We start from the raw sequence: 27,842 nt of genomic DNA, 5'->3' as shown, positions 1-27,842 counted from the left end.
CGATTTGTAAAATTTGTAAATTGATGACATCAGAATTGCGACTATTCTATTAGAGTAGTGACTGCTCTATTAGAGTATCTCGATCTTTGCACAAAATTCAAATTTATTTGCCTCACTTTCTTTAAGGTGTACAGTTTAACTATAAATGTTAGGCACATTTATAAGCATTGTCTTCTATTTGCCAATTGGCTTTCTATACTTCTAAATGCAGTGTGAATGCATGATTCTAGTTTCTGGTATACATATGGTACTGTAGGTCCAAGGGGGGCCAGAGAAGGGCCAGGGGGGGGGCACAGCACCCCTTGGCCCCCCCTCAGATCCGCCTATGCTCAGAAATATGCCATGCAGGCAAAGCATACTTCAGATGAGATAATACAAGTAAGCTTGATGATGTCTGTATTCTTGTTGCAGCTCATGAGATGGGTGTAGTATGGCATCTTTTGTGCCTCGAATCACATTGAAAGAACTGATTTTGAAGGCCATAGGATTGGCAAAATATGGGCTTTTTACTTAAGTAAAAGGCCTAGCAGTAAAAAGCCTAGCTAGCCAAAGAAAAATATAATTACAGCAATCACCTCAGACTTTTGCCTTCTTACCTATGCCCTCAATAATGAGAATGAGTAATTGTATTTTAAAATGTATTTGAAGTAGATTTAGAAATACAAATTAAATACTCGTTAGTTACGCGAGAAGTAAACAATTTCTGACAATGACGGTATCGACACCAAAGAGTTTAATGAGAAATGAGATGACCAGACATGAAGGATAGATGATATGGAGGCAGATCAACCAGGTCCTTCGTTTAGAAAGAGGCGCGTCATTCTCAGAGCTAACGGTAAAAGGCACCAGGTATCTGTCAACAGCTCGGACAGCGATTTAGAAGGGAGCATAAGTAAAGTGCCGTTCAACGAAGCCGTTTATTCTAAAGATGTCACCGCTACTAGGACAGTTATCAGTAGAAACGTAGGAGGAGTGGACGATACGTCATCTCAGAAACTTGGTGTAGTGCGAGATACTGTAACTAAAATCAACGTCAGCGATGCTCAACGAATCACTGTGGCACCTTATAAACATGAAGGCCTTTCAGACACAGAACCACAAGCCAGTTTAAGGCAGCTGAGTGATAAAGTACATCCAATTGAAATACCTCCACCTCACAATGCTTTTGAAGCTAGTCCCACCAACTTAGATCAACGGACATGGCCTCAATTCAACCTCCAAAAAAAGTTACCCCCAATTGCTATGTCACACACTACAGCCAGCACGCCAGGATTTAGCTACGAGCCACTACATTCTATCAACAGCCCCCTTAGCCATATGGGCGACCAAAGCCTTCTGTTGTCACCAGACTTCAATGCCTCAGGGCCGCTACAACCACTGCTCACGGCGTCTGCTAGAAAAGGTGGTAGGATCCCATCTGCAGACACCGACTGGTCTTTTGATGGCAGATCACAACTAGAAAGTTTATTTCCTGACAAACAGATTTCCATCTATATTGCCACATGGAACATGCACAATGAAAAGGTATAATAAAATGCACAGGTCGTGTGGATTACCACATGGACTTTGGTACAGTGAAACTGGTCATTTTTAGGTCAAGATTTCCTAGTGACACCTTTGGAAATTTGTAAAACAGGTGGCCTTATGATAGAGTGGCCTGAGTCGAGTACGTTTCACTGTACCTCTTACTGTACCACATTGTACTCTCTGTTATAATTATTTGATAGGAATTGCCGGCATCAATAGACGACCTTCTCCTCCCCCAGACTAGCTATACAATGCCTGAGTTATATGTCATTGGTACACAAGAGACGAGCAGTAATAAGAAAGAATGGGAGATCCTCATTCAGCAGACAATCGGCCCGTCACACATACTATTGCAGTCAGCATCACTCGGCAGTCTTCATCTAGTGTTGTTCATACATCGAGACCTGTTGTGGTACTGCTCAGGTGTGTGAAAAGTGGAGTGTAATGCCATAAATTTTGGATGAGAAAGTGTACGAAGTCTGACCCTTTGTGTTACAATTATAATTGTATTATTCAAAACTTTGGGGGAAGTCTGCTCTATACTATAACTGATTTAAATGAATGCCAGTGGTTGCTAGCTCTTGTACAAGTTTGCTGCAACTACTATGGATGTGAATAAAGCGTTTTCTGTAAACTGTACAAACACATAATGCTAAAAGCAACTTCGTAAACCCTATGTATTATCTAATATTATTTCATAGGTGTGAAATCAGCTAACTTTGCCACTAGACCTTTGAGCCAGTTCAAAACAAAAGGAGCAGTTGGTTTGATGTTTAACCTGTTTGGAACGTCATTCCTTTTCATTACATCTCATCTGTCTGGTTAGTTGTGTAGTGTATGTAGTATAGTGTGCATGCATGCGTGTGTGTGTGTGTGTGTGTGTGTGTGTGTGTGTGTGTGTGTGTGTGTGTGTGTGTGTGTGTGTGTGTGTGTGTGTGTGTGTGTGTGTGTGTGTGTGTGTGTGTGTGTGTGTGGTGTGTAAGTGTATGTGCATACATGTGTAGTGTGTGTGTGTATTGTGTTGTGCATGTAGTGTGTGTGTGTGTGCTTGTGCATGCTTGCATGTGTGTGTGTGTGGTGTGTGTGTGGTATATGTGTGTGTGTCCAGCACACAGCTGATTTCAAATACTGTAATTGTAGCACATCAACAAAGAGTCGAAGAACGCAACTCAGACTATAAGAGAATTTCATCCTACTTTGCTCTGCCTGATACTCCCGCCAAGAACAAAGGTATTCACAACCAACCAGCACATGTACACTATTATACTTTATCCCTCTAATTCCACTCAGCTGAAGTGATGGAATATGATTATGTGTTCTGGTTTGGGGACTTGAACTATCGTGTTGAGCTGAGCAGGGAAGAGTGCAATGAACTGCTAACACGTTCAAATATTTTGGTAAGTGTCCATTGGTGTTTCCAATTGGTGTTTCCAATTGCTGGACTCAATGTAGTTGTGTGTGTTGTTAAGCCTCACATAGTAAAACACCTCTTTGATAAGACCACAGTAACCAGTTTGTTATAGTCGCTATCTCAACAAGGAAGTGTACTTCATGACTTCATTAACGCGACCATGTCAAGTAGGTCCTAAACATAACTAAGGTGTACTTCATGACCTCATCATACAGTACAGTAGTACTATATTAGGAATCATGGAAGTTTGTACTTTCTCACAAAATATAACGACCAGAAACCAATTTTCATGGTGCCTTGGCAGTATTGGTGAAGTATAATCAAGCCCTATAGTGTCTTCAGAGTGGCCAAAAACACTTCCAATAAGTTGCTACCGTAACAGATTTTTTTACTGACTAACTGTCTGCCTGCCAGACAGCAATAACGGCTAAGCATTTTTTCACTGTTAGACATCACTTCAGCCCAACAGGTGCTTTTTGGCTTGCTGCCGTACACACATGCCTTTGTTCTCCTTTATATCCCTTTTTTTCACTGACAGCATCAAGGTGTCTATTCACAGCAGCATTCTTTGGCTTCCATTACATTTAAAATCTGTATTTTCCATAGTACTGGATTGATTGCAGAGGTGCTTCTTGACTTGTCCTGTTCTTTGTTGCGTAAAGGGCTGAAAATAGCTCTGAAAATGAAACGTAATGACCACTACACTTTTCAGTACTTGATAGTTGGGGTGTGTGTTTAGAAGCAAAATTTATTAAATTATTTTATGGAGCCATTCTTTCTTTTGATGTGGTATATGCACAAATTAACCGGTCATAATCATATTACAAAAGAAGACAGGGAAAGGAATTTTAAAGTAGAAAAATATCCCAGACTATATAGTATGTTCACGTTGAGCTGGATCCTCAAAAACATTTAATAACTCATGGATGCAATTACACACAATCTTGAAATTTGGCTCATTTGTAGTACTGCTTGACCCGCTAAAAATGTTTCAAAATCTTGTTATTCAATTGATTGACATAATGTTTACGGCTAATCAAAATTTTCACAATACATTTCCTATGGGGAAGCCATTTAAGTACAGTATCCATTATAGCCCTTTCCCGAACTTGTAATGGAGCCAAACCGTACGTGTCTATTGTTGACACCTTTGCTGTTACCAATAATCATCTGGTTGGCTGAAATGTTAACTCTGTTGAGAAAAAATCCACTTTTAATTTTTAGCTGTTTTTCAGGATTCAGCTCAACGTGACCATACTATAGGCGGTGACTTGTTCTTCCACCAACATCCACCACATGGAATGCATCAAAAAGGGCCACAAGGTCTGGAACCTCCTCTGCAGGTCTGGAACCTCCTCTGCATTCAAAACTTCAACACAATGACTTAGCTAAATGAAATAGCAGTAATTGTCTATGGCTAAAAGCTTGCAATACGAGTAGAACCTCGGTTACATAAAAGTAACACATTACTGAGGGCCTATTCAACACTTGAATTACTCTAATGAAACATACACTCGAAATACTCTAATAGAACAGTCATTCCAATATAGTATATCTTTTGAACACCACAAAAAACTTCAATAATGTTGTCTACACAAACATAATTAGAACTGTTAGGAAAAGATAAGTGACTTTAGTTTCAATTCACTAAAAAAATGGAACTTGCATGTATAGCCAGCATGCTTTATGAAATGTTATTTATTTAACAGGAATTACTACTCAATGATCAACTCACAAGAGAAATACTAGCAGGTAAGTATATTACCAGGTCTACTATCATAAACGACAAAAGTTTGGCAAATTTGAAGGACTTTCTTTGCCAATTAGCTATTCTGCATGGTAAATTCACTCATTTGCTAATGTACTTAGGATGCTTACTTAAGTCACGCCAAACTTTCATCGTGTATGGAAAATGGGTTTGATGATTGTCTAGATACAGTGGAACCTCACCAAAATGGACACCCTAAGATATGAACACTTCAGAACACCTTGATAATCAGGACACTTGTCCATGGTCCCATTTCTATTTGTGTACACACACAAATAAGGACATCTCTTATTAATAGGGACATGGTTCCAAGGTGTCTTGGAGTTCCACTGTACAGTTTTTAAAGTACAGCTCAGTCATGTATTTGTTTCATTCAATAGGCAATACATTTTATCACTTCTCTGAACAGCCAATCACATTTAACCCATCGTACAAATTTGATCTTGATTCTGATGTTTATGACACATCCCAGAAGAGACGTACACCTTCATGGACTGTGAGTGAACTACAGGGTTCAAAATAAAAGGGTGGAAAATTGAGTACCTATTATTATTTTTAAAAACATGGTAATCACCCAACAGTCTGTTTTGTGCTACAGTTTGCCCACCAGTTATTAGTTATTTTGAACTCTGGCTACATTGCCTTTATATAGTGCACGTTGCTTGTAATTTTGTTTGTCCAATGTGTTGTGTAGGATCGAATCCTGTTCCAGTCAAGAGACAGTAGGAGTGCTAGTGTTACAGGTCATGGGTACCACTGTTGTGAAAACATTCGTATCTCAGATCACAGGTATGTGTATGTAGTGTGTGTACTTGCTCTACATGTGGTGCAGTTATGTTCTTACAATTAATGGCTATTCCTAATTCCTTATAGACCAGTCTATGCCTACTTCAAAGCTAGTCTAAAGCCTTGTAATGATGTGGACGGGTGAGTTGACATCGTGTGATGCAAGATGACATAATCATTTCAATATTAGGATACATGACATAGTGACCAGTTTCAATGCTGACATTTACAACAAAGGTATTTTGAGTCAACATGTCTTTGTTTTCACTGTACTAGCTTTGTGCTATTTTCTATAGCCAATAGACGAAGGAAGGTCACTGCTGAACAGTCACAGGAGCTACGAAAGACAATAACTAGCAATAGTACAAGAACTCCATCATCTTCGACCTCATCAACTGGCCACAGACAAGTATCCTCTGCATATTGTATACTATTGTAAGGGAACCCGATCACTTTTATTACAATGAGATAAGTGTAAATAAATTTATTTATGTAAAATATTCATCATCATTGAATTCTTATTTTCTTTGATTTGTGTTTACTGGTGGGTTTACGAATAGCTTTACGCTTTCTGTTCTGTTTAACCCTTGATGATGACCTCCCAACCTTGACTTCACCTTGACCATCACTACCTTCTTGATGCTCATTATCTTGATCATCATCATGACCCTGATGATCAACACCATCTTGAACATCATCTTTATCATGATTACTGTCAACTTGATCATCAATTATATCATCATCTTGAAAGGAGACATCTTGATTGATATCTGAATCACTAGCTGGTTGTTGATCATGATCAGCTGTTTCTTGATCATCCTGTTGCTCTTTGTATAGCTCTAAACTACCCTGTTGGACTGGCCACAACATGTAAAATAATCAAATAGTAACTATAACAACATATCTTGCTGCATATATATGTGCCAGAGTTTAACAACACAGCAAAGTTTACAAAAGTGCTTAGATAAGCAAACAAATGAAGTCTGTTCATTTGCTATTGTTCTAATAGAATGTACAATACAAAATACTCTAATTGAACAGTCACTGGAAAATGGCTCGTTAACCAAACCCTTGGAGACCACTTTGGTGTTCTGATAACTCAGACTATAACTTTAAAATTATGAACGTAATTTATACAAAAAGTAAAGTAGTGTGTGATTGAAAAGGTACACTGATACACCATTCAACTACTCATTTTCATTAACAAGAGTATATAATAGAAACCAAGAGTGTCAATGGTGTGTTACCCTGTGGTTAATGAGTGTATAAAATAACAGAGATATTTCAGTATTTGTTTGTTTATGCGATGCGTACGTGGCAACGGGTATTTGTTCACCAGTTTTCCGTGTTATTCAACCAGTATTTAACAGCTATCGTACAAGGAAAGTGTAGAAAGGACCCAAGATAACTCCAGCTCACTAAAAAAAAAAAATTGCACAAACAAGCACCTTCGGGTATCCACTTGGCAGTTCCAGAACTTTAACATTAGCCATTTCTGTTTAATGCTATCATGTTTTCACTTGGTTTAGTGGCTGAATTGGGATAAATATTCGTGTTACTTTACGCAATCATTAATCACAGGTAATACACCCGTTCGATACCCTTGGTTACTATTATAATATACTCTTGACATTAACAAAGGCCATTGCTATTGACACCAGCAAACAGGTACAGTGGTAAATAACAGCCAGCGATTGATTATTTACACTGACCAGTGTCAGTAACACCACACACACAACAGCTATTGACACAGGTGGAGGAAAAACATGTAGAGTAAAATGAAAATTTTGTATAAATGCAAACCATGAAGAAGGAGAAGGAACCTAAGAAGCCAAAGCTGATCCCGACCCTAACCAACCCTGAGGTTTGCCTGTTACACATAATGATGTCTTTCACAAGGTAAGCTTTTGCAAGGTTGGAACTAGTGTACTTGATGTTCTGGTCAGTATCAATAGCTGGAGAGTAGCACTTACTCACAGGTTGATAGTATCAATAGCCACTATGTTTAACAAAACTCCAGGTTAAAGTTAAAGTACCTTATCACCAAATGACTAGTATATTACTGACAAGTGTACACTCTATTAGTGCAACTGAACAGAGCTCTGCACTGTAGTTACTATCTTTCTAGAGAGGCTACAGAAAACCAATGAAGCAGCGAGTCAGAAACTTGTTACTAAAACTCTCTTGAAAACAGAAAAATACCCCAGACCAGGTGGTGACTTGATCCAGACAGGTAGCTTCTGCTTGCAACCTAGGCAAGTGCCTAAATGAATTTTACAAACTCTCCACTGTACTAACAGATGGGGACTGAGTAAAGGGTAGGGCTCTGCATTTCTCAGATAATTGACTGCTTGGTTAATCGACATTCGGATAATCAACTCTCTAATTTCAACTTAACATGTATACCTAATCTGAGGCTGTTATTAGAAGATTAAGGGATACAAGCATTATAATTACCGTAGGCGGGGAAAGTTACGCGTGGGAAAAGTTTCGCGAATTTCGCGATTGCAGTAGCTATCGCGAAACTTACGCCAGTTAGTTTCTACATGCTTGTATTTGTACAGTAATAAATTAGTATGCAAAATCAGCATCGCGAAACTTTTACGCCAGTATACAAAGTAGAGTGCAATTCGCGAAACTTTTCCCACGCGTAACTTTCCCCGCCTACGGTATGCCACTTACACTGTTGAAGTGCTCGCTGGTATCTTCTTCCAGTGATGTGTCTGTCAATGTTACTGGATGAGCAGTTGATGTAACAGTTGGTGAGAGAGCAAAATAACAAGCCCCTAAAAGAGTAAATGAAATGCCAAACATCATTTATGTATAGGCAGGTTCCACTGTATCATGATAAAATTTTCCTATAATTAATTGCATCACTGTAGGTAATTATTTCCTCACATTATTGTCATTGCATTGGTACAGAAATAATATGCAACACTCATGCAACCAGTGAACCCTCAACCCTGAGCATACAAAATAAGTTTTGACAGTGAAGAAAAGTGACAAACATTAACTCACTAAAGTAACACAGAAATTGATAGGTGATGTATTGTCAGAAAAAACACACGCCACTATATATATGTACCGATGGATTTTGCTGGATGAGAGATGCTCCAGAAACTTATCTTGATTGTTGTCCCGTAATCTCTTGAATTTCTTTCCGTTCACGTAGCTTTCTATGGCTTCGGTTTTGCACTGCATCTCGTGACCACCCAATTTACACTTTATCTGTGTAAAAAATACACGTGGTTAAAATCTCACCATCCAAACAACTTGCATTTTAACAAACTCTTACAATTCCTTTGTCTTTCATATATTCCAGCTCCGGGTACTGCTTTAACAGTCGCTTCATTCCTTCGTCCATTTCGTATTTACTCTTGTTGTATTTACTAGACAGCACGTGGTAATTACAAATAAGTTATCAAGGTTCTAATCAATGCGCACCTAGCTACCAATTACAGATATTTAGCAAGATCAAGATGTCGTTATTTAGCAGCAATGTCAGCGAGAAATATTTGGTGTCCGAGTGAAAGTGTTGTGAGAGACCTACCCGCTCCCCAGGCCACGCAGCCGACAGGCGGGATCTCGAGCGGGGCCGATGTCAGAAAACCACTGACGGAGCCAGCTTACCTTGCAACACCAGTAAAGGCGAAGCCTAAGATAGTACGACGCAGGACGCCTACGGTAGACACTAATGTTACTCGTGTTGCGACTACTGGTGGTAACTACTGCGAGAAACAGCAAGCAGAAGAAGGTGGGCGTGGCATAGTGCCCTCCACTTATGCTACAATAGAGAACTCAGGAACTTGCAGGGATATGAAGTGTATAGTGTCAAGCCTCTTGCAGTGTAGGGGATGCTCGCAGTCTCTGGAGGGTGATTTCCATGGTTGGCTGCAAAATGATCCAACTTTGCATTGGAACAGCATTTTCATGTCAAAATCAGAATATTCAAGTGGCAAAACTGTGAAGGAAAGTACCAGAACTAGAAGACAACAAAGTGAGGAATATATTTTCTACCATTATGAGAACATATCAGACTACATGAGGTACTATCGTAAACATTGTATGCTAACTAGTTTGTCGAATACATCACTGAGACATTCCCGATGGAGAAACAAACAAGAAAGACCTAAACTGGAGGAAACAACTAAACAGGAAGATAAAGGACCTACCACAAGGCCACAGACTCAGGCTCAAGGTGTTTATCGTACCATTGACAAAGACGAGCAATACCAAAGAACTACATCCGACAGGCCAGTAAATGGACTATACCAGCAGCAAATATTTTCTAGTACACACACGTTGAGGTTAGCAGAATTGGAAAACAGGTTGAATTTAAGAGCAAGTGTATTGTCTCCCTCAAAACCATTCACCCTTGTCCCTAAACCTACTCCTCCCTCAATTGTAAACAAAGAAAGCTCAAGTATAATATTGTGCGGTACCGGCAGCAACGAGAAGTTAGTAACACTACTTCAGCATAATGGTTGTTTAAGTTTGACCGTTTTTACATGTTTGTGTAGGTCTAAAGAAGATGATGTTGTTTTGCATAATCAAAGCAAAGTGGGTTGTTACGTTACTGTACTTTAATGTGTTAAGTATTGTTTTTCATTAATAGGAGACCAGTTGTGTTAAACCAGCAAATGATAGTGTTGAATTGCCACCAATCAACAGCACTCATCACAGCTCAAGCGATTCATCAATCTCTTTGGCTAACTATCTTCACATTAAATCACATCAGCACCGGCCAATGTTGTTTTCAGCCAAGGAAGAAACTGGAAGCTATCTCCCAGATGAGCTTGGCAATGAGTCAGAGCCCTGTTTACTATCTTCGTCTTCTATACACTTACAATCAAAATCGTCGTCTGACAAGCTTGAGGGTGCACATCATAATGATGACAACCGTGCAAACACAGATGAGGATTCTTGGATGTATCCTTACCCACATTTTCAGGTCCCGGCTCCCTCTCTTTATGATCGAATGACTCGTGAACAGTTGCTATCTAGTAAAGCACATGCATTGGGGCTGATGTCAAAGAACTGGAGTAAAACAAAGACCAGTGGCCGAGTGATAAATAATGACACACCACAGGTAGAATCTGCTAGTCCTCCCATGACTAGACTAAAAAGTTCACCTGCTGGTAGACGAGGTAAGGAATACAGTAATGCTTCATACACTCCAATACTAGCAGATGTTGAGGAGAACTATACCAAAGAAGAGGCACGGAATTCTAAAACAAAGTCACGCAACCGTTCCAAGTCATATGCCACAGAACCGGATACTATTCATAATAGATTAAAGACTGCTGGAGCAGCTGTTCATCGACAAACCTCACCAAAGCAAAGACGCATTAACACCAGCCATGGTAGCAGGCTACAGAAAGCCAACACACAGCAAAACCACCAACAAAGCAGAAAGCAGTGTATTGCTCTAGCTAGCAAACTGTCCAAGCCTAAGAGACACCATTCCAGTATGGCAAGCAGTCGACAATCAAGTGATAGTTATATTGGCCAAATAAATGAGAAACTTAAGGGAATATTGAGTGTAAAACAGGAAGGATCACCGACCGTAAGTATTTCTGCTCTGCAAGATGCTACGACTTCTACATGATCAATGTCCAGTGTATATTTCTTAGCTAATTGTGAATGTATATTTTTTACACATTTTTGTAAATGTAGTTTCACGGTATTGTACAATTGTAATTACTGACCCAATCCTCTTTTAGCAATCTGACAATCAAAAAAAAACTGTACACACGTACGTTCTATTAGAAAGTTTTCTTCTAATGTTTTCGTGCACAAACGTCCTAGTGAATTGAGAACTCAACATGTCCGTGTTACTGGAAACTAGCGTTGGAGACATTGTTGTCGATTTGTATGTAGACGAGAGACCAAACTGCTCGCTGAATTTTCTCAAATTATGTAAGATCAAGTACTACAACTTTTGCTTATTTCACGACGTACAACGAAACTTCATCGTTCAAACTGGAGACCCGAGCGGCACTGGAAATGGCGGGGAGTCCATCCACGGTGTTCTGGAAGGAGAAGAAAAGAGATTCATGCAACCAGAATTGGTGCCAAAGATCAAACACACGAAACGCGGGTTAATTTCAATGGCGGGTGGAACCACAGGGGTACATGGCTCACAATTCTACATAACCTGTTCAGATGATTTAGACTACCTTAACGGAAACAACACAGTGTTTGGTGAGGTAGCAGAAGGGATGGACATTGTGATGAAAATCAATGATGCTTACTGTGATAAACAAGGCAGACCTTACAAAGATATAAGAATTCTCCACACAATCATTTTAGACGACCCTTTGGACGATCCTAAGGGACTAGAGGTGCCTGATAAATCTCCTGAGCCACCAGCAGTCACAGACAGTGATCGGATTGGATACGATGAAGATGTGAATCCCTTTGAGGGAAAAACCCATGAAGAAGTGAGAGAAATTATTGAGAGTAGGGACAGCAAATCAAATGCACAAATTCTGGAGATGGTTGGAGATATACCTGACGCAGATGGTAGACCACCGGAAAATGTTTTGTTTGTTTGTAAATTAAATCCAGTAACAACTGCAGAAGACTTGGAAATCATTTTCTCCAGGTTTGGCTCCATTGTTAGCTGTGAAGTTATCAAGGACCAGAAGACTAATGACTCACTACAATATGCTTTCATTGAGTTTGAACGTGAAGAGGATTGCATCAGTGCTTTCTTCAAGATGGACAATGTGTTGATCGATGATCGCAGGATCCATGTAGATTTCAGTCAATCCCTAGCCAAAGTGCGTGGAGCTAGGAAACGTGCTCTGCCACAAGCAGAAGACGATGTAGTTGTTGTTCCACGTAAGAAGAGAGATGATGGCTATGAACTGGTGTTTGATGATGACAATGACATCTCAACAAAAATCAAAAGTAGTAAGAAATCAAAAACAGATCACAAGTCCAGAAACAACAATCAACCAGACAAGCGTCATGACAAAGAACATAACAGTGACAGAGATCATGACAGAAACCACCACAGAGGTAGACACGAAAGAGACCGACACCATCACAGAGATTCAGACAAAGATTACAACAGACAACACAGAGACTACAACAAAGATCATGACAGACATCGTTACAGAGATGAGAGGGAACAGCAAAGACGACATGATAGAGACAGTGACCATATCAAGAAATCACACCACACTAGTTCACACAGACAGCATCATACTACACACAAAAAGCATCAACACCATTGATATTTATAATACTTATACCTTGTACTAGTAATAATACTAACTTGAATGTTGCAACTTTCCATTGACTAATGTAATGAGATGTACAATTCCACAAATAGTAAGTTGTAATAATCTAGTTCCTAATGTTACAATACAATCTAATTGAGTCTACCATTTCTTCTTGTGTTCATCCCAACTGACACCTCCAGGGCCGAGTGCGACAACAAATAACAGTCCTCCGATAACTGAAAGAGTTTGGAAGAAATCATACTTCAAGAAATCCCTCATGATACGGTTAGTGGGCACATTCCACCAATCGTTGATCAGGAAATTCAAAACAGCCAACCAAACTACAAGGAGTAGTGCAGACAATTTGGTACGGTAACCCACAGCTACGCCAACCATTAGCACGGAACCAATTACGAGCTCCAGTAATTGCAAAAATGACAACTCAAAATTGAACAAGGTCAAGAACATGAAAATGACCAAAAGACGACCAGCTAGCTGAATGTAGTTCTGTGTTGTATTGATTCCTGTGGACGGTAGCCCAGCAAACATCGTCTTCACTTCGCCAGTGGCTTCAGCAAATAATAACAATAATCCTCCACTAAGGGCGAGGTTCCTACAGCAAGAAAATTACACAACATGTTAACAAAAGTTAAATGAAGGGACTAATTAGACAGAAAATCAAGTAAATTCATTTCAAAATGCAATTCTTGTGGTAGACAACTGTTTCCTTAGCGCAACAAGTTAATATAAACAATTGTTGTAACAATGGTCTTTCAATTTTGGGTTGGTGCAAACATTATAAAATATTACCACAACATTATTTACATGGAGACAAAATACCAACTTGAAATACAATACACGTGTTAGTCCATTACCTCAAAAAGAACCTCATATCCCAGAGTACTGTGTACACGAAAGTCTACAAATAAAACAACATGACATATGCACTATCACTAGTATACAATTGTACCTGCAGCAGGATTATGCCAAACAGAACTCCAACTGAAGGTGGTACAAATTTTCTCAGTAAGATAGTAACGCACGCCCCCAATTGGCCAACCAGATTGATAACCACGAACAAGTGTGCAAGGAAGGCCCCGCAGCCCCAAGTGATGTTAATATAATCAGCTTGCTCGCCCCATTGAAACCACATCCTTATTCCATCTTCGATGAAGGTCGCAACTAGACAGAGACGTGCTATATGCGGCAGATAAACTTTGGAATGTCTTAGAATAGTGTCTGCAACATCCTCGGCTTGACCGACAGCCCTCTCGTAACCTGATGCCATGATTACACCAAGTTGCACACGATCGTGTTTTACACAACACAACAAATGTTTTCTTCGCCGAACACAATAGAATATGCTCACGTGAACGGTAGCACGTGGTGTTTTGAAGGTGTGACGATGAGAAACAGACAACAGCAGAAAAGTACTCTTAGTGACGCCACTGAATCAGCTGATCAAGACAAACCTTCGCCAATGAGAAGAAAATTTGGATGGAAATCAAAACTGTTGATTTTTCTGGTGATCAGTTACTTTTCGATACCATTTGCGATAAGATTCATACGACCATTACAGAGTGCACTAATATACGTGAACTTTATTGATATTCCTTTGTTCACTAATCTGTCAACTCCTCAAGAACTAGGCCTAAATGCCACAAGGTCGTTTTATCTCCACCACAAACATGGTGAGCGTGTTGGTGTATGGCAAATTGCATCCAATAAATACCACCAAATGGACACGATCAGTGATAGGCAGTATATGGAGATGCTATCCGATGGTGGGCCTATCATTTTGTACATGCATGGGAACACAGGTACCAGAGCGATGAGGCATCGTATTGGAATGTACAATATGTTGGTTAAGAGAGGGTATCATTGTGTTACCTTTGACTATCGAGGTTATGGGGACTCGGATGGGTCAGCTACTGAGCTAGGAATGAAGGAAGATGGGTATTTGGTGTGGAAATGGATCAGAAAACATGCTCCTAATGCAAAAGTGTTTGTGTGGGGACATTCCCTTGGCTCAGCTGCTGCTACACATTTGCTACAGGATACCTGCAGTGAGCCCCACCCACCGTCTGGCTTAATTCTGGATGCACCATTCACCAAAATGGAAGATGCTGCTGTTAATCACATTATTTCAGCACCTTATTGGCCTATCGTTTCATACCTACAGTACACATGCATATCCCACCTTAAGGAAAAATTTTCCACAATTGATAAGATTTCTGGAGTATCATGTAAAATTCTGATCATCCATGGTACTCAAGACATCATAATTCCTTTTGAGCTTGGCAAAAAATTGTACGAACATGCAGTAAAGAATCGTAAACCTGAAGATGGCGACGTATTGTTTTTAGACTGTGGACCTCAGCAGCATAGAACAAACTACCTCTCTCCACTTCTCCCAGATGCTCTAACAAGTTTTATTGACAATAGTTAAAGTGGGTTATTTTCTCTGTGTGCGTGTGTTTATTTATTTATTTATTTGTTGGAGTAGTGTAATAGTTCTGATTATTAATAAATATTGGTCTATCAGAAATAAAATTTCAATGGCATTGATGTCGGTAATGAATTTACAAATGATGATAAGACTGTCATCTTTTTTTCAGAGGTGATTCATTTTGTTTTGTGGTTCTTCGGACAGCAGATTTTTTTGTTTTACCTGAAGTGCTAGATCTACCATCTTTCTCGGCCGACCTTTTCAGTTCGGCTAGTTCATTTTCTAGTTCACTAATGCGATCTGTAGCTAGCATGAGTTGCTGTTTCGACTCCTTAGCTTGTTCTTCAGCATCATGTACCCTCTTTTCTTGTTGTCTATAGGCAAGGAAGGATCATTAGTTCTTAAATTAAATCAAACTAACTTGACGGTTGCTTCTAGTTGATCAACTTGCATAACTAATTTCTCAGCATCCACTTGTAATACAGGGCTGTGTGCTGGAATTTCTGTGAAAAGGTAGACATTTGAGATGAAAGACAACACAAAGTACTTATAGGGTTACATCACTTGTGCAAAAGTAGATTGAAACATCAAGACATGTTAGGACCAAGGGACCAAAATCTTTGTATATAATACAATTCACCTCATCACAAGGCAATGAATGTTTAAGCCCGTGAATTTTTCTTCTGTATTTTGCTCTGATGTTTGTCAGTTAACAATAAGTTACTCTGTGGAGGCAATGGGTACAGTTAACTGACTTACCATTTTCCTCTACTAATTCTAGTTTAGCTGTAGACGCCACAGCTGCAATATCACTTGACGTCTGTGTGTATTCTAAATGGTAAGAAAGAAAGAAAATGGAGGCATCACCTTGGTTATCATTTCTTCCATTGGCTTTGCTCGTACATTCTCATCTTCTCCCAAGACTTGTACATTGTCTCGAGTGCTGCTCGAATCGTCAGGTGGCTTTTGTTCTGTTGTCTCATTGTTTGTGGTCGTGGCATTGTCATCATCCTTCTGCTGCTAAAAGGTGAACAAGTGTGACATGTGGTACTAGTACAATGGAATGTCTTATTAAGGACTCTCCATGAATTTTATAGAAAACTATGACAAGGACAAAGTAAATGTCTGGATTCGTTCATTGTCCTTCGAGTTTTAAAGAAATAAACAAGAAGGCACTGAAAATTGTACAATTGAACCTCTAAAATCAGGCACCTTGGTGGAAATTCCGATTCCAAGGTCGTTAATTTCAGGGTGTACTGTTTGAAATGTTCAGATGATCCCTTGCAAACCATTTGTGTGTGTATGTGTGTGTGTGTTGTACATATATACTGTTAATTACCCCAGCAGCACTGCCAGAGTCTTGTTTACTAGCTGCAGTAGTGGGTGAAGCTTGCTTGTTCACATTGATGTCGACTGCACCCAGTTCTTGTAGTAACAGCTTGGCCATCTTAATCCATTGTTCACATTCACTCTAATAATACACACAGATATCAGTGTTATTGAATTATCTAATGTTGCTAGTACCATCATTCTTTTGAGCTCATTCTGTGGTTCACCTGTAGTGGACTCTTCCTCACTTGTATCTTCAGTTGGTGGTACTACATCTTCACAACAACTGCAGAGAATAGGAGACAGTCAAGTGTATTGATGTGTACACACAAACACACACTAGTCTTTATCTGCATGCACACGCACACAATGGCAGGTGTAAAGAGCAATACAGCTTGATCACCTGATGAGATGCTTGGTAAACTTTTCCATTGAGCTAGTGAGGGCATCACACTCAGTTACATAATCAGACAGCTTCATTTTATCCTCTTCACCATCCTCCTCTACTCCTGTAGTGAAACATCATCACAGTGTGTTACACGGTACATAGAGGCCGCACCTTGATCAACGTGTTTGGCATGACTTAGCCTCAGTAGTACATTGGACATCCACTGCACCAGTGACATGTGTGTCTGTAAAACCTAGGACCGTAATTTGTAATAATCCTTACAATGTAATGCACGCTAAATACTAAATTACATGTACAAACTGATAGCGTTACACACTTGTTCTGCAATCTTAGCATTCTGAGAGTCTATGCTGTTTGTCAGTGTGTTCTTCCACTTGTCAACATCTTTTGTCAGTTGTTCCACAGGTAAACTACACCATACACACAATCACTCTATATACTACACTGGTACCCCATCATTTTTGAGGCCATCTTAAATATGTACTTATGAGTGAGCTGTCTTGACATGTTTAATAAATGAGGAACAAAAGGTGTCTACAAAATTTTTTGGGGTTCCATTGTAACATACGCAGTGCTGGTGATACTGGAAATGCTCATGCTACTGGGAGTGGGCTTGCCGATCAAGCCAATTGTGTCTTCCACCTTATCCAGCCACTCCTCCATCAGAACATGCAGCCTGTAAAGCACCAAATACATCACAGTGTAAACAAAGACCATCATACATACTTGAGCCAGTCTGAATTCGGTAGTGTTTTACCACTGTTTAACACTGCATTCAGTTTTGTATCCCTACAGTGTTAGATCAAGGAGCAGCAATCAAGACAAATCAATGGATGTTTGTGCTAATCAACATGAGATCATAACATAAAAGGAGCAATCAACAGATCAAAAGATGACATGCTTAGATTAACAATAAGATCCAGACAAATCAACCCATACCAAGTCTCCATGGGAGTCAAGAGGTGCAGGAAGCTGGTCGCGATGCCATTCTCACCGCTCACCCTGACGCCATACTCAGCCAGCAGCTCATCAATATTTGCATTGACATTTTGCATCATTTCAAACTCCTCCGCATTCGAATCAATCCGATGTCTTGAGAACATCTTGATTGCTGTATCTGTCCACCGTTCAACCTGTATATATATACTTTAAAGTAACAGTATGTAGACGGGTACAGTGAAACTAGTGGTCACCTCTTTATGTATTTAGTAACTATGTCAAAACATTGCACTGTAACAAGTAAATATTTATCTAAACTAAACAGCCAAGTTGTAAAAGAAAGGTGCACCTCCCCCCCTTAAAAAAAGTTGCGAAAAATCAAAGTGGAGGCCAAGAAATGGCTGCGATGGTAAGTTAATGGCAAAAATTATAATGACCATTCAGGTGAATAAGGCTGCACCCTTGTTTTATATACAGCTTGGCTGTTTTGGATTAGATATATCGCTTGCCATAAGGTGCTTTGCATTTTTTTCTGTACTATACAGTAATTTGTTGAACAAGACAAAGAATTTTCTATGTATTTATGTGCATACCTTTGTACCTAATTACATATTCGTAAATAAAATGACTATCATATGGGTAATAAGGTAACTTGTTACATAACTGAACTGTAGCTGAACTCTCTTTGTTTGTGGCTGAACTCTCTAAAGGATGACTTTTTGTAGCTGAACTCCCTACAGGGTGACTGGTAACAGAACTGAAGTCTCTACCACTCTACAAGGTTATTTTTGCAGCTGAACTCTCTACAGGGTGACTTGTTTCTAGCTGATCTCTACAGGGTAACTTGTTTCTAGCTGAACTCTCTACAGGTTGACTTTTTTTTTGTAGCTGATGAACACTCTATAAGGTAACTTGTTTGCTGCTGAACTCTCTACAGGGTGACTTGTTTCTCTCTACAAGATGACTTGTTTTAGTTGAACTTCCTACAGGTTGACTTTTATTGTAGCTGGACTCTCTACAGGGAAACTTGTTTCTGAACTTTCTACATGGTGACTTGAAATGTAGCTGAGCTCACTACATACAATCAACAATGAGAGTTCAGCTACAAACAAGTCATTCTGTAGAGAGTTCAGCTACAAACAAGTCATTCTGTAGAGAGTTCAGCTACAAACAAATTACCCAGTAGAGAGTTAAGCTACTGTGTAGAGAGATCGATTAGGAGCAAGAAACAAGTCACCCTGTAGAGCCCACTGATCTCTCTACAGGAAGACTTGCTACTTACTGAATGTACTAATAGGGTGACTGTACTATTAGAGTATTTTTTATTAAGCATTTGTTACACACGTAATTGGTGTCCGCAGCATTTTTTTATTATGAATTCCTGTAAACCAATGAAAAGTTACTTTACGATAATTATAAGTTGTTTGCCTAGTAGGTGTGGCAGCTAAACATTTTTTATTAACAAACTTGATCATGTGATTGTTACACACTGTTGTTTATGCATTGTATCTTCGTGTTGGTGTACGCATTTGTGTTTTATGTTGGATTTTGCAAAGTATGCAAAAAGAAAAAAAAGCCGAAACTTTGGCCGTTTGCATCTCGGAAATGGCTGGGACAATTTCCTTCAAATTAAGTGTACAGCAAAATTGGTTCCAATTGGTTAAGGGATCACAGAGCTACATGTGTGAAAATCATGATTTTTTCTACCTGTCAATATACCCAAGGTGTGGTGCGCTGGCTTCTTGGGCCGCACGACACACTACTGTGTGTCACGACACACTACTGTGTGTCTTGATAAATAAATAATAAAAAATAAATTGCTAAGGTCAAATAAGACATACTTCAATAACTCATTAATAATAAGACCACTTTGTTACTAAACCACTTTTGGTCCCATTTGTTGCCTCAGCAACAGCCATACAGTGTTTCCTTTGAAGTACTCTAATAAAACAATCACTTTTATGCAGATACAAAAAAAAGTTGCATAATTGTGTACCATCTGAGTTTCATAGCTTACCAGTTCAGCTAATGACTTAATTGTCTCCTGTTTGCTTAGTAATACTTCTCCAGCAAAATGCTCACCTTCCTTGCTAAATGTCTATGAATTACCAAGGGATATAGTACTATATTTTGTAATTACTAAATACCTCTTGAAACCCCTGTATGTCTTTCCACAATTGGAAGACCACTTTATCATCTGGTGCAGTAAAGATACCTGTCTCTTCATCCCTGTATAGAACTGTCGTGACAATTAATTATACAAGTATAGACTTACATCATAGTTTCAAATTCTGCTATCCAGCCTTGTAGTTTTTGCCTTATGATCATCAGCTGTAATACATTTTATGGTATGTACACACACACACGTGCGCACGCACGCACACATGAACACATACACTCACATGCAACATGCACATATACACATACACATTATAATTACCACTACATTATGTGCTGATTTTCATCTTACCTTGTTTCGTATTGTACTCTCTAAGTCCACAAGTTCAGTAGAAAATTTTATGATGTCATCTCTCCATAACATTACACTGTACTGTAGCTCATTTAACTGTAGTAGGTGGATATACAAGTGATTGTGGAGTGTAGTGAGGGTGGTACCTGATGAGTTTCCTTGCTGCTCAGTACTAGTGAAAAGTGTGTGGATAACTTTACCCACGACTTCTCGTACAACTGTAGTTTCCTGACACTGTGTAAGTTGTGTTCTTCTGCTACCTGCAGTGTTGTGTAGAATATAGCATAGCATAGTTTGTGTAATGTCTGTAATAGATAAAATATTATGCTCAGTTTACTTACCCTGTATGCCAGATCATATGCAGTTTGTTGCCATACATTCCTCTCCTGGTTCAGAGTGGCTGTACACACAATTTATATTTAGGGCTAACACCATGCCTTCACTTACCAACTTGTGACTCTAGTCTCTTCCTTTGGAGCTCATACAGTTCATGGTACTCAGTTAGGGTACTGTAGTAGTGACACATTCAGTGACACAAAGTGACAGAAGTTGTTACACAAGCTAGCTAACTAAACCTTACCGTGAACTCCTCTGAGAGTCAGCTAAAGCAGTGGCTAACTCTTCTTGGGCAGTGTCTGCCATTTCTGTGATGGCCATGTCATGCTCCTTCACATCAGCTAACTCCCTGTACGCCCACAATTACAATGAAGACTACTAGATCACTTAAGACATACCGAGTTAAAGAAGTAATTGTGGTCTTAAATTTTTTCAATTCACTAGTGAGTCGCCTGTCCAGTGCTCGCTGTGCAGTGACTTCATTGTGGAGACTACATGGTTATATATGTTAGTTGGTGTGTGTATGTGGTGAGATGTGGATGTGTTACTTACTCCTTCACTTGGCGTGGTATCCGGTCTAACAGATTACTGTATCTTGTCCTTAGTTCTGACAATAGCCCACCTCTTTCAACACAATGCACACTAACCTGTGGGAATAACAATGTATTATATGTGCATGTATAGTTGCATATACTATACACTACACACACACACACACGCACGCACACACACTAAACACTACGGTATAAAAGAGAGCTATCATGCATGGATGTATAGGTGAATTACAACACGTACTTGTCTGATGAGCTCATGAAATATGATATTATAGATATCTTGTTCCTTTTGTACCAGTTGTAACAAGTTATGCATACTGGTGGGTCCACTGAGTTCCTCATCTGACGCCATCTTCCCTATACCAGCCTTCTCCAACATGGCATCCATGGTGTGCTGTGTGTGGGGCAATAGTGTTAGTAGTGAGTAGTCTATGACAGCTTAGCTGCTCTCACCTTTAATGCTACTACTTCATGTCGGCCTGAAGGCTTCCTAACAAATAAAGTTTATAATACAGCAAAGTAACCAGAGTGCTGCTGATTCTAGGGACACCTTAGGACCTTAGTGTCTGGACTATGTTAAATGTCCTATTTTCATGCGTCCATATTAACAGGTCCCAATGTATATAATTAGTTCATTTACAAGCACTCCAGTATATCACTGGCTGCTCTAATAGAGTACTTACATGGATGGGAACACAGTCATGTGATGATCATGATCCGCTGGTCTTGATGAGTAGGAGCTGTAAACACCATCAGAGACATCACAGTATGCTTAACAACTTGTTATATGGGGGTACTTAATTTATAGTGGAACCTAATTATATAAGTTATTAACCAAACACCTGACTGGATCACAAAAGGTTGTTTTATTAGAGTAATTGAAATTTCTATTAGAATACCAAAAAACAATTGATCACATATGCCCTTAAATAACAGTTCCACTTGCTATAAAGTGTGTTTGCTTCAGAATTTAAAGAACACGTGGTTTACAACTTACTCATCATGGAATTCAAGTCCTATTACACCGGGATGTTTAACAATGTGGTATTCTTCAGGAATGAGTGAAGCTGGTATGGATTGTGCTAGTGTAGACTACAACAAGACCACATAATTACACCCTCTAACCCTACATACATTATCATCCTTTGAGGCTACATCATCGTCCTCTTCACCTTGGATGTCGTATAAAAAAGAAATATCCCTGAAAGTGAAAGTGTAATTCTACAAGTAGCATAGTAATTAGACATACTTTCCAGCACCACAAATACACGGTGTGTTACCCGTGAGGTGTTTAAACTTTCTCCGTCGGTTAGGAAAGTTCCACATGTTAGCGGGACGTCTGACAGGCATAGGAGACTACAAAGAAACAGTAACTAGTGACCATGTAGCCCTGTACATCCACCACTATTATGAGAATGTGCTAGGCTCACTGTGTTAGTTGGAGGTAGAGTTGGGTTCTTTCTTGAAGGTGGTAAGGCAGTAGCCCCCTTTGGAGGTGTAGACAGATCACTACCAGTAAATCTCTTCAAACTTAGTAACAAATCAGAAGGGATAAAATCGTTTGGTACTCCTTTCGTAGTAGCTGTCGCATCTTTCTTTGTCCCCTCAATGAATGGCAGCAGACAGCCGCTACCTGCAGCTTTAACTGTTCCTGCTACAGGCACGATGCTATCGGTAGCAGAAGACATTGTGATCTGCAGTTATAACAGAGAGGTTTAAACACTACATTAGATTTCTTTCCTTAGACGCGTCCCTAGTTACTATCGCTATGACAACATAGAAAATGGCGTTAGACGTGCAGGAAGCTAAGAAAAGCATCGCTGAAGCGTTAGGTGACAAAGCGTCACGTTACTGGGAACTGATAAAGAACTGGTACAGGAAAAAGGTATGCTTTTCGTGTGATCTTACTTATTCCAATTAATGCGCATTGTTTACATTTTGTAAGTGCAGAACAATAAACATACTACTTTTACAGATTACAAAAGAAGATTTTGACGCGAAAGCAAAGATTCTCTTAGGCAGTGGAAATGGTATAATTAAAGTGTTGATTTTGTAACAAAATGATGTACAATTGATGTTTTTAGTATGCCTTCACAATAACTTCATGTTTGCTATTCTGATCAAGTGTCAAACTGGACTATATCAAGGTCAGTGGGCAACGACTCTTAGACTTAATATATTTACTGTTATTCCCAGGTGGACGCAATTCAGTTAGTAGTACTCAGTTCACACTATCAGGGAAGCCTAAGGCTAAGAAGAGAAAATATGATTCCTCTCTGGTTTCACCTGTGAGTACAAGTATAGCTTGTGTGTGTGTGTAATTTGTGTTTAATTTTGTAGCGAGAGTTTTCTCGTGCTAATCCATTTGATGGAGTGGCTAAGGCACAGCCAATAATGGATCAGTGTTTAGTGTTGTGTTCAAAGGATCATGTGATACCCAGTGTTCCCATATTACATGTTAGAATGTTGATCAACTGTTGGGAGTTAGGACTAGAGACTGTTCCTGAAGAAACTGTGTTGTTAATGGCAACTGCAGTGGAGGTTTGTGTGTGTGTGTGTGTGTGTGTGCTTGTAGTGTTAAGAATAATGCATTGGGCTTCTAAGCAAATAGCAATGAAAATAGCAATGAAAATAGCAATGAAAATAGCAATGAAATTTTAGCTCTATAACAACTATTCATTTTAGCTCTACTATATTCATAGTGTAGTGGTTATACTTTTGAAGAAGCCATTACTAGTTTTAAAAGTAATATTACTACACAACAAAGCAATATTACTGAGCTCATAGTTATATTATAAGTTAGGAATGCGTTACGAGCCCAGTCTAGCCATTATAGAGTTGAGCTAAAGGTCAGCCCAGTTTATAGCATGAAGGGTACTTTACTGTAGCTGGCTAGTTGGATATGAGTAACGCATTAAGTACTTTTTAATAAGTAGCTGTAACTTATATTACTGCAGAAGTAAAGAGTAATGTGTACATTGACCAAGTAACTTGCCCTAACACTGTGTGTGTGTGTGTTTGTGTGGTATGTGTGTTTCTACACCTTTTTTTATGTGCATGGTTCATTGTTTAATTCCATTTACCATGTTTTGCAGTTTCTGCTAAAGAATGTCATTACAGCTGTTATTGAAAGAAGGAAGACTTACAAAACAGGGGTTAAAGGATTCAAACATGCATTCGGTCACGGAGCTGTACCTAGCAAGTTTGTTTCAGTCAGTGCTGGAGGCAGCAGCCACACAGAAACACCAAACAGGTTCCTTGAACTATTATAAACGTACGCTGCCCTCGAATAGTAGCCACCCTTGAATATATCTGCACCAATTTTTGACGTTAGGCTAATTGTAGCTGTGGCATTTAACCAATACACATAACTTTATTCTCTACAATTTTTGTGAAGTGTGTTACAGTTCATTTCTCCTACAGACTACACAGTAGTGCTGTTCTGAGTGAGACAGATGTTGCATTTTCAGCAGCCGTCAATAATGATATAACTACTGATCGTCCAATTGACCTATTTGAACTACGTAACACTTTACAGGTTAGTAACCTTTCTCTTATTAACATGTATTCATGTCTTTCTTTACCAGTTTAATCAGCAAGTTATTCCGTCACACACAGTCTACGCTACAGCAATGGAGACAATTCTGTGTACCATGTGGCACCCTAGTCATCAAGACTTGGATCACATGACTGCAGTGAGCCAATGGGAATGCAAGTACAAAGAAAAACACTTGAAAAATAAACCTTCTGTCACAACATAGCAGTTTTTTTTTAATTTAATTTTTTTAATGAACATTTTTTTTCATTGCTGTACATGAAGTTGGCGTGTGGGCTAAAAGTTGTTAATGTGTCAAACTATCTAAAAATTATCACTTGACAACTGTTTTTCACAGATGAAGTGACAAAATCTCACTCTACAAGTAGTACATCTAGTTATAACTGTGTTCTAGCTTGCTGTGTAGTTTGGGTCCATCATGTACAGAAACGTGGTCTGTGATTCAGCTCTCTCCCTGCCCGGTAACTACAAAGCACATGTGAAGATGTACCATGGAAATGAGCGGTCTGACAACCGAATCTTCCCCATTCTGAGGAACAACTGTCTTGCCAGTAACAGACTAGATGAAGACAGCTATAGTATTGCTTCTTATAGTAGCAGTAGTACAGAACCACAATGGTCACTTGTATTGGGTGAAGAAAATAAGCCAAAAGACATGAGCACAATTGGAGTAAGTTTGTAATAGTAAAGACCTATGAACAAAACCTCAACTGTATATGATCTAAATATAAAAAAGGTTCATTGGTGTAACTTCAAAAATAATTGAACATCTGGTGTCTAATTAACTGAACTTTATTTAGTTGTTTATTGTAATTTAAATTGTTGCCTTGTACATATAATGTTGCTTGTATGTAGTATCAATCTTGCTGATAATATAATGTTGCAGGTGATAGCAAGCATTAGGTATTGTTATGCAATCGGAATTCACTGTGGCCAGGCACACCTATTATTTTTGTTTCTGTTTCACATTGAAGTACAATATTTACCTAACTGTGTATAATATTAACCTGTAGGCTCAGTTCCTAGAATGGAGAGTACTAAAGGATAATGAAAGAAGTCAACACCTTCCTCCAATAGTACCCAGAGGTAAGTACTATACGTTCCCTCACATAATACAATCTGTACCTATCACATTACAGCCTTAACTTCACATGTAAGAAGAGCCAGGGTAAGAAACTGATACTTGGGTATGCAGTTTTCATGCGTCATCTTTTCTAGACAACTTCTCCACTTCATGATCCACAAAGAAAGCGAATATGGCTGTCGCGGACTGTCGGTAGGTTTATAATCTAAAAGATGGCAGCAAGTTGCTTTTTCAACTATGCAGATCCTTGTGTTACTTCAGTCTCACTAACTCCTCAGCCAAAACCCAAAATAGTAGCTCACCCTTGTAAAGACCAATACAATAACTTAAAGAAGACCATTGAAAGGTGGTGAGTTCTGACTTTAAGAGTCACAAATGACCACTCTATATCTTGCAGCTACTATGAAGGACATTATCCAGACAGCAAGGAACGGGCACGAAAGAGACCACCAAGTGTTTCATCCCATGTGTCTCCACAGCTACTTAACGGGCTTATTCTACATCATCAGAATTTGCAGCCAGTTAGCAACAAAGGTGCCATCTATGTCAGAACAGGAGTACCTCCTCCATCACACTTTATTGTTCATCCTGACTGGCATCTTGAACCAACACTATAAACTGAAAACATTTTTTTTTGAATTCATAAAATCAAAGATTACTACATGCCTAGTCAACTACTATACCTACACAGTTAAAGATCGGAATTTTTAACTTGACTCCAGTCCCTTTCAAGGCTGTGGTGTGATCCTTATGTATTCTTTTCCAGAGGGAACATCCTTTACAACGTGCTTAGGGAACAGCTTGGCAGCATCCTCCTTGCTAACAGTTGGCAAAACCATACAGTCTCCTCCACTCTATTGTAACAATATAAAAACCACCAGTAACCACAGAATACAAGGTGTGTCACAGGAAGTCACAATATGCCCATAAAAGTCTACATTATCATTATATAATCAGTTCACCTCTAACCTAACAAGGTTAGGACAAAGCTCTACCTTATAACTCATTCATAGGTGATAGGGTCCAAGCCCTAATCATATAACATAGTTTTTATATCTATACCTTCCAGTCTGCAGGTGTGGCAACCTTCTTGTAAGCAGTTAGTTGAAGAGAGTCAATCACCCTCAAAACTTCACTAAATGGTTATTTAAACAAACAAGTATTTATGATGGAGAAAAATGCTCACTTAAAGTTGCGGCCAGTGGTAGCAGGGTACAGTAAGGACAGCTTCAACTTCTTATCTGGTCCCACAATAAACACCTGTAACATATACAACCAAAAGGTTACAATAAAAAAAGTCCACACGTTCACGTACAGCTCTAGCAGTCAGTGGTAGGCCAGCCTTGTCTTTCTCGGCAGGGTCCAGCATGCCCAGTTTGATTGCATAGTCTCTGTTGGGATCAGAAATTATTGGGTAGCCAAAACTTTTGATGTTGCTGTAGGCCTGGATGTCCTTGATCCAGTTATTGTGGGATTCTACTGGGTCACAAGACAGGGCAATACATTTCACATTACGCTTAGTGAATTCCGGGATGAGTGAAGCTACTGTTCCCAGCTCGGTGGTGCAGACTGGAGTGAAATCAGCTGGATGTGAGAATAGAATACCCCACCTGTGGAATACTTGTAGTAGCTAATTATATTAAATACAATAATACACATACACAAGGCTACAATGCACACATCGACTTCTGCAAAAGCAGCTGTCAATATTGATGGGTTGCAATATGTTTAACTGTCGCAAGCCAAGCGATGGGAGGCGCCTCGTGTAAAAGGTCCTTAAAACTCACCCGTCGCCCCAATAATCGTGCAACTTAATGTGTCCCACAGTAGTATCGCATTCCAAGTTAGGAAACACTTCTCCCAAGTTGATACCCATTGTAGCTACGATAACTGTGCACAGTGAAGACCGAGGTGAAGATCGAGGTGAAGACCGAGTAGATGACTGACTGATTTCCGAAAGAAAAGGTCAACCGATCACGTGTTCAATAGTAG

At 39.3% G+C, this 27,842-nt stretch overlaps 10 protein-coding genes across 12 annotated transcripts; 6 read left to right on the top strand and 4 right to left on the bottom strand.

Moving 5' to 3' along the window:
* The first annotated feature begins 666 nt into the window (after positions 1 to 666).
* LOC136267180 (phosphatidylinositol polyphosphate 5-phosphatase type IV-like) lies at positions 667 to 6,023 on the top strand. Of its 2 annotated transcripts, none has more exons than XM_066062267.1 (11): positions 667 to 1,524; positions 1,728 to 1,950; positions 2,229 to 2,348; positions 2,668 to 2,757; positions 2,818 to 2,924; positions 4,648 to 4,690; positions 5,087 to 5,202; positions 5,401 to 5,495; positions 5,580 to 5,633; positions 5,683 to 5,729; positions 5,789 to 6,023. In XM_066062267.1, the coding sequence occupies exons 1-11, from the start codon at positions 775 to 777 to the stop codon at positions 5,929 to 5,931; spliced, it is 1,788 nt and encodes a 595-aa protein (XP_065918339.1). In that variant the 5' UTR covers positions 667 to 774; the 3' UTR covers positions 5,932 to 6,023. The 2 variants fall into 2 exon arrangements, with proteins under 2 accessions (XP_065918339.1, XP_065918340.1); XM_066062268.1 differs by lacking the exon at positions 667 to 1,524 and adding an exon at positions 1,526 to 1,666.
* On the bottom strand, positions 5,640 to 8,935 carry LOC136267186 (surfeit locus protein 2-like). Its single transcript, XM_066062274.1, has 4 exons — positions 8,788 to 8,935; positions 8,578 to 8,720; positions 8,175 to 8,278; positions 5,640 to 6,349 (listed from the first exon to the last, which is right to left on the bottom strand). The coding sequence occupies exons 1-4, from the start codon at positions 8,854 to 8,856 to the stop codon at positions 6,000 to 6,002; spliced, it is 666 nt and encodes a 221-aa protein (XP_065918346.1). The 5' UTR covers positions 8,857 to 8,935; the 3' UTR covers positions 5,640 to 5,999.
* On the top strand, positions 8,902 to 11,104 carry LOC136267179 (serine-rich adhesin for platelets-like). The gene is made up of 3 exons (XM_066062266.1): positions 8,902 to 9,949; positions 10,013 to 10,052; positions 10,108 to 11,104. The coding sequence occupies exons 1-3, from the start codon at positions 8,991 to 8,993 to the stop codon at positions 11,098 to 11,100; spliced, it is 1,992 nt and encodes a 663-aa protein (XP_065918338.1). The 5' UTR covers positions 8,902 to 8,990; the 3' UTR covers positions 11,101 to 11,104.
* Positions 11,105 to 11,235: 131 nt separating this feature from the next.
* LOC136267181 (peptidyl-prolyl cis-trans isomerase sig-7-like) lies at positions 11,236 to 12,782 on the top strand. Its single transcript, XM_066062269.1, has one exon. The coding sequence runs from the start codon at positions 11,318 to 11,320 to the stop codon at positions 12,734 to 12,736; it is 1,419 nt and encodes a 472-aa protein (XP_065918341.1). The 5' UTR covers positions 11,236 to 11,317; the 3' UTR covers positions 12,737 to 12,782.
* On the bottom strand, positions 12,778 to 14,112 carry LOC136267184 (surfeit locus protein 4-like). Its single transcript, XM_066062272.1, has 3 exons — positions 13,695 to 14,112; positions 13,600 to 13,643; positions 12,778 to 13,337 (listed from the first exon to the last, which is right to left on the bottom strand). The coding sequence occupies exons 1-3, from the start codon at positions 14,010 to 14,012 to the stop codon at positions 12,884 to 12,886; spliced, it is 816 nt and encodes a 271-aa protein (XP_065918344.1). The 5' UTR covers positions 14,013 to 14,112; the 3' UTR covers positions 12,778 to 12,883.
* LOC136267182 (lysophosphatidylserine lipase ABHD12-like) lies at positions 14,093 to 15,283 on the top strand. Its single transcript, XM_066062270.1, has one exon. It carries the CDS (start codon positions 14,130 to 14,132, stop codon positions 15,171 to 15,173), a length of 1,044 nt encoding a protein of 347 aa, XP_065918342.1. The 5' UTR covers positions 14,093 to 14,129; the 3' UTR covers positions 15,174 to 15,283.
* On the bottom strand, positions 15,233 to 23,000 carry LOC136267178 (axonemal dynein light chain domain-containing protein 1-like). Of its 2 annotated transcripts, none has more exons than XM_066062264.1 (29): positions 22,641 to 23,000; positions 22,460 to 22,566; positions 22,345 to 22,411; positions 22,208 to 22,302; positions 21,894 to 21,950; positions 21,664 to 21,700; positions 21,452 to 21,604; positions 21,209 to 21,303; positions 21,055 to 21,147; positions 20,901 to 21,005; positions 20,768 to 20,829; positions 20,662 to 20,720; positions 20,467 to 20,580; positions 20,321 to 20,416; positions 20,126 to 20,181; positions 19,998 to 20,079; positions 19,868 to 19,948; positions 17,851 to 18,044; positions 17,638 to 17,700; positions 17,480 to 17,587; positions 17,228 to 17,321; positions 17,062 to 17,143; positions 16,906 to 17,011; positions 16,698 to 16,788; positions 16,513 to 16,644; positions 16,041 to 16,193; positions 15,933 to 15,993; positions 15,595 to 15,676; positions 15,233 to 15,547 (listed from the first exon to the last, which is right to left on the bottom strand). In XM_066062264.1, the coding sequence occupies exons 1-29, from the start codon at positions 22,896 to 22,898 to the stop codon at positions 15,328 to 15,330; spliced, it is 3,003 nt and encodes a 1,000-aa protein (XP_065918336.1). In that variant the 5' UTR covers positions 22,899 to 23,000; the 3' UTR covers positions 15,233 to 15,327. The 2 variants fall into 2 exon arrangements, with proteins under 2 accessions (XP_065918336.1, XP_065918337.1); XM_066062265.1 differs by having other exon boundaries at positions 16,041 to 16,190.
* LOC136267183 (transcriptional adapter 1-like) lies at positions 22,665 to 25,102 on the top strand. The gene is made up of 8 exons (XM_066062271.1): positions 22,665 to 23,095; positions 23,186 to 23,240; positions 23,295 to 23,357; positions 23,407 to 23,498; positions 23,551 to 23,751; positions 24,306 to 24,463; positions 24,634 to 24,748; positions 24,798 to 25,102. The coding sequence occupies exons 1-8, from the start codon at positions 22,994 to 22,996 to the stop codon at positions 24,969 to 24,971; spliced, it is 960 nt and encodes a 319-aa protein (XP_065918343.1). The 5' UTR covers positions 22,665 to 22,993; the 3' UTR covers positions 24,972 to 25,102.
* Positions 25,103 to 25,184: 82 nt separating this feature from the next.
* LOC136267185 (uncharacterized) lies at positions 25,185 to 26,700 on the top strand. The gene is made up of 6 exons (XM_066062273.1): positions 25,185 to 25,436; positions 25,780 to 25,852; positions 25,906 to 25,934; positions 25,985 to 26,042; positions 26,094 to 26,196; positions 26,248 to 26,700. The coding sequence occupies exons 1-6, from the start codon at positions 25,185 to 25,187 to the stop codon at positions 26,465 to 26,467; spliced, it is 735 nt and encodes a 244-aa protein (XP_065918345.1). The 3' UTR covers positions 26,468 to 26,700.
* On the bottom strand, positions 26,465 to 27,842 carry LOC136267187 (peroxiredoxin-6-like). The gene is made up of 5 exons (XM_066062275.1): positions 27,638 to 27,842; positions 27,166 to 27,460; positions 27,037 to 27,110; positions 26,913 to 26,985; positions 26,465 to 26,704 (listed from the first exon to the last, which is right to left on the bottom strand). Exons 1-5 carry the CDS (start codon positions 27,724 to 27,726, stop codon positions 26,579 to 26,581), a joined length of 657 nt encoding a protein of 218 aa, XP_065918347.1. The 5' UTR covers positions 27,727 to 27,842; the 3' UTR covers positions 26,465 to 26,578.

This window comes from Dysidea avara, chromosome 9 (assembly GCF_963678975.1).
Source record: "Dysidea avara chromosome 9, odDysAvar1.4, whole genome shotgun sequence".
In the NCBI taxonomy this organism is placed as follows: Eukaryota; Metazoa; Porifera; class Demospongiae; order Dictyoceratida; family Dysideidae; genus Dysidea; species Dysidea avara.
Note: the sequence above shows the minus strand (reverse complement) of the source record. Positions and strands in the feature narration are given on the sequence as shown.

Excerpts from the sequence above, each read along its gene's own strand:
- LOC136267184 (XM_066062272.1), bottom strand. The coding sequence starts at position 14,012 with ATGGCATCAGGTTACGAGAGGGCTGTCGGTCAAGCCGAGGATGTTGCA. Across the intron at positions 13,644-13,694 it reads TTGGCATAATCCTGCTGCAG|ACTTTCGTGTACACAGTACT; the intron begins GTACAATTGTAT and ends TTTTATTTGTAG. Across the intron at positions 13,338-13,599 it reads GATATGAGGTTCTTTTTGAG|GAACCTCGCCCTTAGTGGAG; the intron begins GTAATGGACTAA and ends TTCTTGCTGTAG.
- LOC136267185 (XM_066062273.1), top strand. The coding sequence starts at position 25,185 with ATGTACAGAAACGTGGTCTGTGATTCAGCTCTCTCCCTGCCCGGTAAC. Across the intron at positions 25,437-25,779 it reads AAGACATGAGCACAATTGGA|GCTCAGTTCCTAGAATGGAG; the intron begins GTAAGTTTGTAA and ends ATTAACCTGTAG. Across the intron at positions 25,935-25,984 it reads CACATGTAAGAAGAGCCAGG|ACAACTTCTCCACTTCATGA; the intron begins GTAAGAAACTGA and ends CATCTTTTCTAG.
- LOC136267186 (XM_066062274.1), bottom strand. The coding sequence starts at position 8,856 with ATGGACGAAGGAATGAAGCGACTGTTAAAGCAGTACCCGGAGCTGGAA. Across the intron at positions 8,721-8,787 it reads ATATGAAAGACAAAGGAATT|ATAAAGTGTAAATTGGGTGG; the intron begins GTAAGAGTTTGT and ends TTTTTTACACAG. Across the intron at positions 8,279-8,577 it reads TCATCCAGCAAAATCCATCG|GGGCTTGTTATTTTGCTCTC; the intron begins GTACATATATAT and ends TTACTCTTTTAG.
- LOC136267178 (XM_066062264.1), bottom strand. The coding sequence starts at position 22,898 with ATGTCTTCTGCTACCGATAGCATCGTGCCTGTAGCAGGAACAGTTAAA. Across the intron at positions 21,701-21,893 it reads ATGACTGTGTTCCCATCCAT|GAAGCCTTCAGGCCGACATG; the intron begins GTAAGTACTCTA and ends TTTATTTGTTAG. Across the intron at positions 18,045-19,867 it reads TTAAGTCATTAGCTGAACTG|GTTGAACGGTGGACAGATAC; the intron begins GTAAGCTATGAA and ends ATATATATACAG.
- LOC136267182 (XM_066062270.1), top strand. The coding sequence starts at position 14,130 with ATGAGAAACAGACAACAGCAGAAAAGTACTCTTAGTGACGCCACTGAA.
- LOC136267181 (XM_066062269.1), top strand. The coding sequence starts at position 11,318 with ATGTCCGTGTTACTGGAAACTAGCGTTGGAGACATTGTTGTCGATTTG.
- LOC136267180 (XM_066062267.1), top strand. The coding sequence starts at position 775 with ATGGAGGCAGATCAACCAGGTCCTTCGTTTAGAAAGAGGCGCGTCATT. Across the intron at positions 2,925-4,647 it reads TAACACGTTCAAATATTTTG|GAATTACTACTCAATGATCA; the intron begins GTAAGTGTCCAT and ends TTTATTTAACAG. Across the intron at positions 5,730-5,788 it reads TGCTGACATTTACAACAAAG|CCAATAGACGAAGGAAGGTC; the intron begins GTATTTTGAGTC and ends TATTTTCTATAG.
- LOC136267183 (XM_066062271.1), top strand. The coding sequence starts at position 22,994 with ATGGCGTTAGACGTGCAGGAAGCTAAGAAAAGCATCGCTGAAGCGTTA. Across the intron at positions 23,096-23,185 it reads AGAACTGGTACAGGAAAAAG|ATTACAAAAGAAGATTTTGA; the intron begins GTATGCTTTTCG and ends CTACTTTTACAG. Across the intron at positions 23,499-23,550 it reads ATTCCTCTCTGGTTTCACCT|CGAGAGTTTTCTCGTGCTAA; the intron begins GTGAGTACAAGT and ends TTAATTTTGTAG.
- LOC136267187 (XM_066062275.1), bottom strand. The coding sequence starts at position 27,726 with ATGGGTATCAACTTGGGAGAAGTGTTTCCTAACTTGGAATGCGATACT. Across the intron at positions 27,111-27,165 it reads TACCACTGACTGCTAGAGCT|GTGTTTATTGTGGGACCAGA; the intron begins GTACGTGAACGT and ends TATATGTTACAG. Across the intron at positions 26,986-27,036 it reads ACCACTGGCCGCAACTTTAA|TGAAGTTTTGAGGGTGATTG; the intron begins GTGAGCATTTTT and ends ATAACCATTTAG.
- LOC136267179 (XM_066062266.1), top strand. The coding sequence starts at position 8,991 with ATGTCAGCGAGAAATATTTGGTGTCCGAGTGAAAGTGTTGTGAGAGAC. Across the intron at positions 9,950-10,012 it reads GGTACCGGCAGCAACGAGAA|GTCTAAAGAAGATGATGTTG; the intron begins GTTAGTAACACT and ends ATGTTTGTGTAG. Across the intron at positions 10,053-10,107 it reads TTTTGCATAATCAAAGCAAA|GAGACCAGTTGTGTTAAACC; the intron begins GTGGGTTGTTAC and ends TTTCATTAATAG.